This window comes from Haliaeetus albicilla, chromosome 1, assembly GCF_947461875.1.
Source record: "Haliaeetus albicilla chromosome 1, bHalAlb1.1, whole genome shotgun sequence".
Classification (NCBI taxonomy): Eukaryota; Metazoa; Chordata; class Aves; order Accipitriformes; family Accipitridae; genus Haliaeetus; species Haliaeetus albicilla.
In genome coordinates, this window is record NC_091483.1 from 23,071,887 (window position 1) to 23,083,905 (window position 12,019).

Below are 12,019 nucleotides of genomic sequence, written 5' to 3' on the forward strand. Positions count from 1 at the left end.
ATTTATTTATTTTTAAGCACTCATTGTGGTTCAGCTAGTTTCAGTCTAAATGTGTTTGTCCATTTCATTGAATATTATAATTGGTTTCTGATGACCTTATTGCCTCGTAAAAAGCCTTAGACAGCGGCTGGGCTTCCCTGTAAGAAATTGTCTCCAGTGTGTTTACTTATGCTTTGACCAGAGACAAATTTTAATTTGGAATTAAAAGAATAAATTACAAGGCAAAAAACCATGCAAGGGTAAAGAGCCTTGTCAGACAGATGTGAAGGCACTTCTCAGCTAAGAAGTAGGATTTAGTGCCATCATTTAGCCAAAATGACATTTTCCATGTTTAGGAAGCTAAAGAAATGACATGTGCATCTATTTTTGACCTGAAGTCCCACGGAGTGGATGACTGTTCCAGTTTGATTGGTGACCCCTGTGTAGTGGTATCAGGGTGCTGTCCACTTGCCACTCTAAAAAGACACATCATTTCCTGAGCTGATCCTTTTCAATGCAATAACCTTGCCAGAAGCAGCTCCTTGCATGCCCAGATCCATGCTTTCATGCTGCTCCTCTTCTCCAAAGGGCCCATTCTGGCTGCACCAGTTACATTCAGAGTTAATGGGATTTCTCTTGTACTGGTGCTTTTTCTGGCCAGAGGCAAGAATCGCACAACTTCCAGCAGAACTTGCCATCAATGACATTGATTGTGCCTTTAACTCAGTTAGTTTGGAGGCTTGCAAATACTGATAGCTTAAGAAAAGGTTTTGTTTTAGCACTGGGTGTTTCATATGAACATAGAAGCAAAACCAGCTGTTCTTGAGCAAGGAAGCAGGTAAGCTTTTGTAAAGTACCACCACTTTCCAGTAGAAAAAAGCCAAAAAGAGCATAACATTGTGACCATTGAACCATATCCACATTTCAGTGCACCTGTTCTCTAACAGGTTTTCATTTTCAGTGTGCACTGTGGACTTGAAAGGGTTTTCGTGCTTTTTTTCTCTGCTGATTTGCTGTAAAACCTCAAGCTGCTATTAAAAAGTGGGCTGGTAATGTTTCTGCATGCTTCGAATAAAGATGATGATGCACTTGTTTTGGAGCAGTACCTGGAAACCTCAGGCAGGACCAGAACCTCAGACCATAAGCACAGCCTGAGGCTGTGTCTGTGTGATTGCACTGTACAGTCTTAGCGCTGCTGTTCTCAGAAAGGGTGAGCAAACCCTTTTTGATGAGGCTGTGCCAGCAAACGCCCTTGGTACAGGGATAGCTGTACAAGCACTGCTTGTTTCATGCACCAGCCGTGATTTTAGTCTACTGATGCAAAGCGCTGTCTTGTTGCTGTAGCTCCTTCTATCCTAATTTTTGAAAGTGCATTGTGTGAAATATTCCTGTGAGATCAAGGAAGGCAAGTGTTAGCAGTATGAGACAGGGCTTTAAAAGTTATAAAATGCAGATATTTTAATTAGAGACGTCATTGCAAAAGTGGTGCTTTAATGCCCTGTACCACTGTCCTCATTCTCCCAAAGCTGCTATAGGAAGTAAGACCTTGATGTAGGTTCCATGAAAAATAATGTATACAGTGTGTTCAGTCTCCTTTTAAGGAGGTACTCCTTTGTAAGGAAGGACAAACTGCATATTTGAAAATTACTCAGCAGAAGGATTCAACCAAAATTCCCTGTAGGGCCTGCAGGTATTCACTTGCCATGAAGCAGTATTTTCTCCAGTCATAAGTTTGTTCGGGTTTTTGTTCTTCCATCAGCTGCTTGGCGAGTGGCCAAAATGAACAATAAAGGTTTAGAGAGGTCCTAAATCTAGGAAAAATACTGGTTTTTTTAAGGTTAGGGTTGCTGTGCTTAAGCACCATAGCACAATGCAGTCTGGTCCCAGATTTGGCAATGAGATGAGTACATCTAACATCTCTTAGCAGTATTCCAATTAGAGACAGATTTTACATTACAGAATCTGCTTTTGTCAAAGAGCAGTGCCTTGGATGCTAGTATGGTGAGAGATAAATAAATGGAAGTGGTATCACTGGATATATACTCCCCTCCTAGGTTTAAGCTCTGTGTCACATAGCCAGATATTCTCACCAGACATTTCTAGAGGGGGAGAAGATAAAAATAAATGAACAAGCAAAATTCAGTTTTACAGAATGAAGCAGCTGTCACAAAGGAAATCAATGGAATATGTACGATTGGCCTTTTAGTAATGTATAATTACTATAAGACTCCTAATTAGTTGCCTTTTGACAACACATCTTTTAATACCAATTTGTAAGTGTCTGAGAAGGAAGGTTTACGTTTTGTTTCTGTTTTGTAACCTCAGGACAAAATAAAGAAACTGTGAGCATATGCCCTTATTTGGGAAAAAAAACCTCCCTCTGCAATTTATTAACATTTATTTACATTGAATGTACACTCTGTGGTGCTATGTAACCGCATAATGAAAGGGATTACCATCATGGGATTTGTCTTCTATGCTTGGCATGTTCTTGCTCTTCTCTCGATGTCGAATTGTAGCCAATGCTGGAGACATAAAAGGTCCACTGAGTCTAATATTCTCTGACCCAGGATGGTTGCTCTTTACGGGCTTGTATTTAGGGGGTTTGGCTTTGCATGTAGAGGTACCCTGACATCACAGGCAGCATACAGCTACACCTACATGTCTCAGGATAGAAAAGCAGTTGGAAAGTCTTCCTTCTTGGCTTCCTTCTGCCATGCCATTCTTCCCTCGTTTGATCTTAGGCTACAAAGAAGCAAGCTATGCCTTGTGAAAGCTTTCCCTTGATGTCAGGTGAGTTACTTTTGTCCTTCTCCCTGGGCTTGTACTGTCTATTCATTAAGCCCCAGCAACCATGGCATTGGTTTGGTGCCATGCTGTGGGTGATGTTGAGGTATGTTTGGGCTCCAAGCCCTACATTTTTATTTTGCATGAGTCTCACAAGGGTGCTTTGGAAATTGTTCACTCAGTTGAGCTGCATTTAGAAGAGGGATCAGACAGGGGAAGAGAAGAAAACCATGGCAGAGGAAGTCCTTTGGCTTGGGAAGCAAGGACAGGGTCTTCAGTGAGGTAGACATGAAGCATCCTTTTAATAGGTGTTGGGTTCTTCAGGGACAGGATTAATCTCATGTGACTTTGGGCACCTAAATGGGGATAATACTTGCTGTAGTTCCTTCTCCTTTCAGTGGAAAGAGAAAATAGAGAGACTCTGGGCTCCCAACTTGGCTGCATGTTAAATTCTTGAAAGTAAGGTGGGATGAAACTAGGTCAGAACTTTCCTAGCTCCCTCTGAAAGTCCCCACCTTTATCAGGATCAGCAGGGATCTCAAGTAAAACCTATCAAGCTATCAGCTCTCAAGCACACCTATCTCATGCCTTCTTCATTTCAAAGGTCCTCCATCAGGGCTAACCCTCCTTCTGCTGGTCACCGAGAGGCTTTCCTGTGAGCCTGGCACTGCTGCTTCTATGCTGGAGCTTCATCAGACCACAAAGTCATTGGAGTAGGTGCCAAAGCCACCTAAACCATGATGGCTCGGCTTAAGTGCAAAGACACAAGCCAATCCTTGTCCTGTGCACCTGCCCTCCCACACTTCCCGCTCCCCTGCCCAACCTTTCCCAGTTGGCATCTCTTTCTCAAGAGACACTGTTGCTTTAACAGCTGTTTTGTTTCGTTTAAACACCTACCTCAGCTCCTGTCCAAAATGCAAACATTTCATTAGCACCTCATCTCCTTGGCTTCAGCCTGCAGCACTCAGCTATAATGAAGTGCTGCACTCAGAAATATAACGTGGGGAACACTTGATTAATGCACTGAGACAGGTGAGGGGAGTGACCCGCTGGGAAAAGCTATGGACTAAATTCATCTCAGATGTAATGCCAGTGAAGACAGTCTACCAGCTTTGTTCAGACACATGCTAAGGACCTGACCCAAAGTCCTTGGAAATCTTTCTGGATCTTTTGCATCGGACCCCAGATCCAAAGTGATGTGAAGTAGCTGGTTTCAGGTTAGTCACTTCAAGAGGATGGATGCTTACCAGCGCCCCATCCATTGGGTGGGGAGTACACATTGTGCGGGAAGCAGCACATTAAGCCTTATTGGTGTTCTCTCTCAAACTTTGCATGCACACATGCACACACATTGAAAAAAAAATGCATTAGATGATAGAATAACTTTTCTGGAGAAAAATCTTTGCAGCAGATGTTTCACCGTAACACAAATATTTCAGCATCTGTTTCATGTTTTGACAAATAGGCATTACCTTTCTATCCAGAGCCAGGAGCTGGATCTTCTGCAAAGACTCTTTCCACTGTTCAGATATTGATAAAAGTATCCAGGATGTTGTTTTAGCAGAGATTTAAAGATGCTATTAGTAGCTGAGCTAAATGGAAGTAAGGCAAATTGTAGTCTGCATGATAACATTGAAAGGGGAGAAAAATACTCATTTTCTGCTTTCCGTACATAAAAGATCTTCACATAAAAACACCATGTTGTGTAGTACCTGCACAGCAAAATAGTCAAGCTTTTCGGTCACTGGAAAAGAATACTACCTCCTTTTTGCCTGTAAAGAGATAAGCTACCAAAGTAAACTACAGGATTTTATTAAGAGCTACAGAGATCAGGCTTCCAGATTTTAAAACACTGAAAAAAAACCCCACTTAAATGCTATGGATTTTAATATTTCTTCTTGACTATTAAAGTCAACCAGCTTTTCGTGTGTGTCGTGGTTTAAGCCCAGCTGGCAACAAAGCACCACGAAGCTGCTCACTCACTCCTCCCCCCAGGTGGGATGGGGAGGAGAAAATATAAAGAAAAGCTCGTGGGTTGAGACAAGGATGGGGAGGGATCCCTCACCACTTATGGTCACGGGCAAAAGACAAGCTCAACCTGGGGGAAAAGTCAAAATCAATTTAATTTACTACCAATCAAATTAAAACAGGAAAATGGGAAGTAAAACCAAATCTTAAAACACCTTCCTCCACCCCTCCCTCCTTCCTGGGCTCAACTCCAGTCCCGATTTTCTCCACCTCCTCGCCCCAGCAGCACAGGGGGATGGGGAATGGGGGTTGGGGTCAGTCCATCACACCTTGTCTCTGCTGCTCCTTCTTCCACAGGGGGAGGACTCCTCACTCTTCCCCTGCTCCACCGTGGGGTCCCTCCCATGGGAGACAGTTCTCCACCAACTTCTCCAGCATGGGTCCTTCCCACAGGCTGCAGTCCTTCATGGACTGCTCCAGCGTGGGTCCTTTCCGTGGGCTGCAGTCCTTCAGGCACAGGCTGCTCCAGCGCAGGCTTTCCCATGGAGTCACGGCCATCTTTGGGGCATCCCCCTGCTCCGGCGTGGGCTCCTCCCCGGGCTGCAGGTGGGCATCTGCTCCCCCGCTCCCCTCCATGGGCTGGGGGGACACAGCCTGCTGTCTCACCAGGGGCTGCAGGGGCATCCCCTCCTCCGGCGCACCTCCTCCCCTCCTTCTGCACTGACCTCAGGGTCTGCAGAGGGGTTCCTCTCACATTCCAATCTCCTCCCCCACTGCAGGTTTCCCTTCTTAAATCTGTTCTCCCAGAGGTGCTACCACTGTCGCTGATGGGCTCAGCCTTGGCCAGAGGTGGGACTGACTTGGAGCTGGGGAAGCCTCTAGCGGCTTCTCACAGGAAAATTTGCACCTGCTACCAAAACCCTGCCACACAAACCCAAAACAGTGTGCACATATTAAATGTGTTAAGACGATTTTTAGACTATTTAGGAAAATCAGTTTAATAATCAGTTTAAAAATTGATTTATGGTTAATAAGTTCCTCTTAACAGCAAATGAGGAAGGGATTCCAGTCCCGGATTGTAAAGGCTTGACAGCAAAAAGATTTTTGCAGTAGCAATAAAGGACAAGATTTTCAGCCATTTCGGTTTGCTTCAGTGGTTGAAGCACAGGTTACTCCATGCTTTCAGAAACCAAGCTGTGAGTCTCAGGAGAAGTGTTGTCTATTAACCAAGGGACCAGGGCACTAGCTGCCAGGGAGGGGAAGATCTGTTTAAGGTACAGCAGAGGTTTGGCACAAGAACAAATGAGTTAATTGATCATGAATAAATAGAGGTTGGAGAGTAGGAGCTTTGTACTGTCAGAGGAGCCTGATTTTGGCTCAGTCTTCCAATAAGAACCATGGTGGTATGAGAAACCTTCCAACCTCAAGGACATTTAGGATGAAGATGCACATGGTGATGTCTCAGTGAAATGTCTTTGCTGGGATTTAAACACCAGCAGTGGCAGGTCTAGCTGTCTTTGCTTCTCCTTGAACCTTGCTGTAATTGAAATTTTTTTGAAGGTCACCTGGATATAGCAATAAAGTCAAATTCTGATTTGATGTGATTAATATTCTCCCACTGCACATTTGTATCTGACCATGACTGGTGAGTGAGTCAGGATGCCCTGCACTCTCTGTGCCACGTGTTGCTCTTGTAACACTCCTCCTGAGGGCTCTGGTGGAGAATGGGCCGTGCCATATCTTCTTTTCACACATCATGTTGTACAGGCGGGTTTAGAAACAGTCAGGAGTAAATACTGAAGAATTTCCATGAAAGTGAGCCCATGGGGCGTCCTTTAGGCTTGTAACATGTTGAAATCCCATGACACTGTCCTTGCCTTGCAGAACAGAGGTGTGGGTTTGATGCCTATGCATTCAGCGTACAGAAAATTATTAAGAACGGCAAGTTCATCTCAAAGGGAAGGTTGGTTTCTGCAGTCAGCATTAGCTGGCAGTGGAGGTGTTTCTTTGTGGGGCAGGCCTGCCTGGTGGCTAGACACTAACCAGCAGAAGAAAGCACAATCAAAGTACCTTTTTTTTTTTTTCTTTTCCTCTGCACAATCAGTTCTACCAACTGGTACAGCTGGTCTCATTAAAAAATGTTAGCTGGAAGGTAGTTGAGTCAGCTCTGGTTAGTAACTAAGCGGGGGTTTTAGGTTGAGCAAAACCTTCAGGTTGGGTAGGCCCTACTGCTGTAATTTTGCAATCATGAGGCCAGCACGGTTTTGTGTGATCCTGGATGCGCATCCAGATTAACCTGTGGGAAGTTCTCCATGGGAGAGCTCTTTGTGCATGGCAGCCCAGGGCAGAAGGTGCACTGCAGGAGGGACTGAAGTTGTTACCATGGGGCTGACTCCTTCCCGAATGGAGTGATTTGAAATGTAGTGTCTTAACTAAATCTCTATGGGCACCTGCTGCTTCTCCGGATGAAGTGGCATAACTCAACTATCTCTGTGTCTTCATGACTGCCTGCCGGAGGTTATGTGGTGGAAAATGCTCTAAGGAGCATAGCCCTTGCAGGTACTAAATACCTTCCTTGGGCGCCCCAGCCCTACTCTTGAATTCTGGTGCTGCAGGTAGCAGCAACCTGCTTCAGAGATGGGTTTTGAAATCTGTTTTCCTGCATGTTTCCTTAGCAATTTCCTCATCTCCCCTCTTTCCAATGCCCCCCCCCCCCAATTCCTTCTTACTCCAAGCCCCAAGCTGCTGATCACAGAAGCAGAAAAGTGCTATTCCCAGCCTGCATTTAGAATAAAATCAACATTTCTTCCCTCTCCCATCTGATGGGGTAAACGATGCCTAGCTCCATTGCAGGCTGCCCCAAGGGGTGGGGAAATGAGATGCTGTCCTCCCCCTGTAAACTGATGTGTGTGGAGGATGGGACTGAGCACGTCAGAGGTCTTTCTCACTCGATCCCTCTCCCTTGCAGGCCATGGTGGAGACGGTGAACAACCTTCTGCAGCCACAGGCTCTGAATGCATGGAGGGACCTGAATGCAAGCGAACAGCAGCGCGCAGCCACCAAGTTACTCGACACCGTGGAGGACAGTGCCTTCGTGCTGGCTGATAACCTGCTGAAGACAGACATCGTCCGGGAAAACACTGACAACATCCGTAAGGGACAGATCCCATAAATACCGAGAGCAGCCGGAGCTGGGAAACCTGGCTTCACTCTTGGCCCCTAGATTAACTGGAGAGCATATGTCTTGGCCCTTTGTCTGAAGGACTTAAAAGTCTTCCCAAAAGAGCCTAAAGGAATAAGGCAGCTCTCTACCCTTGAAATCCCATGGAAAATGAGCACCTAACCTGCCTTTATTACTTCTGGCTTTGAGGGCAAAATCTGCGCTAGAGCAATGAGAGCACCGCTTCACAGGGAGATTGTTCATCGTAATGCAATTGTGTTTCATTTCATACAAATTTGTGTCTTTATTTGGCTGATTGTTGATTTTAATTAAAAAACAAGCATGATGGAAAGCACCAGCACTCCCACTGTGCATATGTAAAATGAGAACAACTGTTCTTTCTATTTCTATGAATACAGATCCCGAGCACTGATAACATTTAAAGAAAGTACCAATTGCCAGTGGCAAAGAACTAGCATTTTCAGATTTTCATTTTAACCATTGTCCTTAATATCCTGAGGTTCTTGTTTACAAGAACTGGTTGTCTTTTGTTTTCCACAGAGAGTAGAATTTATTTGCCTTTTTTTTTTTTAATTAAATTTAAAACTTCTTCAGGGCAAAGATTTAAAAAGAAATAGGAGCCCAAACAGAGTATAGCATGAAACATTGTAAGTTGATTTCTCTGCTCTCAGATGGTCTGGAACACCATTTTGTAGCTTTGAAGTATCGTGTCGAAGATTATTTCAGTAGAGATTTTTCTTAGTGTCAGTCTCTCTTGCAAACAGAGCTGGAAGTTGCGAGACTAAGCACAGATGGGAATCTGGAAGATCTGAAGTTTCCCCAGAACATGGGCCATGGGAGTGCCATTCAGCTGTCAGCAAATACCCTGAAACAAAATGGTCGAAACGGTAGGTCCAACACCTCTGGCCATGCCGGCCTCATGAATCAGTCATGCATTAGGCATTGTTTTGTGTTTAACCAGTTGTAAGTATAGTGTTAATTGCTATGTTAATATTTAAATTAACAGTAGCATCAGTTGCTCATGCCCTTGACTGCAAGCTAAGTTGGCTGACTGGGAATGTATTATATTGCTAAATGATTCACAGCCTTCAAAAGTATTACGTGCTGGTAAAAATGCATCGGATCCTTAAATGATGCAGCCGTTGGGGCACAGTGCTCTGTCCGGAGAAGTGCTTTTAACTGCTGTTGTCTGCAGTAGGAGGCTTCAGATGGGATAAGAGGCTTGTTTGAGTAAACTGCTTCACAGTGGGGCACTATACAAATATCTGAAAAGAGAGAGGGAAGAAACAATAGTAGCAAATATTAATAATAAGCCAACATGGCAGAAAAGGTTGATTAACTGTTATGAGTCTAAATCTTCAGTGCCTTTCTCTCTGAAGCTTATGAACCTTCTGATATAGCATGAATTAAAGATGGTGTTACAGAATGTTCTGTATGCTGCCAAGCCCTTTATTTCCAGACCAAGAATTTGAGCAGACATGTTTGTTGATCTCTACAGCCCCGCTATAGACCAACTTCAAACTCCCAGGCTTTCTACTAATGAGCCTAAAATGCTCCTATTTCTAGGTTCCTTTAAAATTTAACCTGTGTGCAGGGGGAAAGCACTCTAGTACAGGCTTTGATCACTGCAGGCAAAACATGGAGTGATAGGGCAGTATTACAGCCAGACCAGATGAGTTAAAACTGCCAAAAATTTCTGACAACTGTTGAGAGAAAAGTTTGATCTGGTGGTTGAGAAAGAAAGTTTTGCTATTGGGAAAAATGGGGTTTGGTACCTTTGCATGTAGGATTTGAAGAGACATATTTCTTTTAGAGACAGTGTAAAACCCAAGATGCTTAGCAAAACTCCAGTGGGGCAGGAGTTTCACTCCACTAGTGGGCTTTGGAGATTTGTAAGGAAAGAGAAACTGTGTTGGCAGCAAGGAATTGGAAGTCTGTATTTGTAAGCATGGTATCACTGGAGTTCTGGTCAAATCAGGAGAGCCCCATCAATTTGCACCAGCTTGGCACCTGCCTGGATGTTGCCAAAGAGCTAGAAATAAAATTATTGTCGAAGGATTTAGGTTGGGAGGGACCTTTGGAGTCATCAGTGCTTCACCTTCCTCAGAAGCTGGGGTGATTCCTATAGAAACAAAAAAATACCTCCCCCCAACTAATACATATAAAGGCAAACTAATCCTATTCGATTCTTATTTATAGCCTTTGGAATAATGTGCAAAACAGAAGGCAAACTGGATGATTTCGGTTAAAAACACTTGGCTGGTAGCCTGGGTTTTCTGCAGGCTCCCTAATGGTGTTTTCTTGAGGAAGAAGGAATATTTGATTGGCAAATTCAGAAAAGAAATATATTTTTAAATGAAATTTCTGCAATTTTGTTTTACCCTTCATGTGAGATTGGAATTGTGTCGGAAAGTTTGGGATTCCTTCTCCCAGATTTGTCCCCACACTTTTCTGAGGTAATCTTAATTTATTAATGGACCAGATTATAGTTTTATACTGCATCTGTGCAACAGGCCAGAACGAAACATGTTTCCCAAGCATAGCCTGCAGAATAAAGTGTTATGTCAGGTGGGAAATGGGCCACCTGGCCTCTTTTCTCTGGAGCTGGTTACACCCACTGACACCAAAAATAAGCCCACCTTCTCTGTCTGTCTTCCGCCAATCTGTTTGCTTATAAAAGTTTGTTCTGAGAGAGGCAGTTCTGCCCTTCTTATCCACGGGCGGCTTGTTGCATCTTGTGGTGCTCATCGGGATTGGCAGGAGGCGGTGAGTTTTCATATGCTGCATCTCGGTTCTTTCACATTTTCTCAGAGAAGTTTTAAAGTTGGTTCTGGTAAGAGATTTGTCATTTTAAAAAAAACCCAACAAACAGTGCACTGACCTTTATATCTAACCTCTTACTGCTCTTCTAGGTGAAATCAGGGTGGCTTTTGTGCTGTACAACAACCTGGGCACCTATCTCTCCACGGAGAATGCCAGCATGAAGTTGGGAACAGAAGCAATGTCGACTAATCACTCCGTCATTGTCAACTCTCCTGTCATCACAGCAGCAATAAACAAAGAGTTCAGCAATAAGGTTTACCTAGCTGATCCTGTGGTGTTTACTGTCAAGCACATCAAGGTGAGTGAGTTCAAAAAGCACTTCTTTATTTTTTCAATTTCTAAAACAAAGTGATGCAAAAGTTGGCCGATGTGAAGCCCCCAGCAGTCCTTGATTAGATTTTGAATTATACATTTTTCCTTTGCACTTTGTGTTATTTATGGAGAATGTCTCTTTTACATTGCATTAATAAAAGTAAAGAGAGTCTCCTTTGAGCTGATGCCCATTGCTCAGTTGCTGACACATGTCATTCTGTAATTAAAAACTACCAATATATTAGAACAGACCATAATATTATTTTATCATGGTGGCAGGGGCTATTAGAGGAAAGTGGAATTACAGTGAAAGAGGACAGCTAGTCCTCCTGTTAGCTAAGCACAGTTATTGCAAAAGTTGATTGCTTAAAGCAATTAATTTCTCTGCTCTGCAATGCAAATGAAGCAATCTGGTTTTGAAGAGCTGGATTTAGTCTATGGGTGAAATTAATCAAGAACAAAGAACTAAGTTTGCATTAGCAAAGAGAGCAGCAACAGTCTAACTTTCTCTGGTATTGGCAAGTAATACTTGACATATAAACCACTGCTGATTGTTTATCCAAAATTAAAGGGTGAGAGTTACAAAGTGCCTCTGAAAAAAAAAAAATACTGCATTTAGAAATCTCTGAAACCCTATCATTTTTATTGCATTTATTCATTTCTTCCCTGCAGCAGTCAGAAGAAAATTTCAATCCAAACTGTTCGTTCTGGAGCTATACAAAGCGTACAATGACAGGATATTGGTCCACCCAGGGATGTCGCCTCCTGACAACTAACAAGACGCACACCACATGCTCCTGCAATCACCTAACCAATTTTGCAGTCCTGATGGCACACGTGGAAGTTAAGGTAGGCATTGCAGATTTACAGGCTACCAATGCACTGGGCAGGAAAAGTGGCCAATCTAACAACATTTTGTTACTGCAAATGGAGCTGAGCAGCAAAATTGCTGTGTGACAGTAACTCTAA

General features: G+C 43.5%; 1 protein-coding gene across 17 annotated transcripts in view; it reads left to right on the forward strand.

The window, feature by feature from the left end:
- Positions 1–12,019, forward strand: part of ADGRL3 (adhesion G protein-coupled receptor L3) — a 523,370-nt gene that overhangs the window by 435,434 nt on the left and 75,917 nt on the right. For 16 of the 17 annotated variants that reach the window (XM_069782013.1, XM_069782024.1, XM_069781950.1 and 13 more), the window contains 4 exons: positions 7,703–7,886; positions 8,680–8,802; positions 10,828–11,036; positions 11,723–11,899. In XM_069782013.1, the coding sequence (XP_069638114.1) occupies positions 7,703–7,886; positions 8,680–8,802; positions 10,828–11,036; positions 11,723–11,899 (693 nt within the window). The remainder of the gene's footprint in view (positions 1–7,702; positions 7,887–8,679; positions 8,803–10,827; positions 11,037–11,722; positions 11,900–12,019) is intronic. The other variant, XM_069781919.1, reaches the window with a different exon arrangement.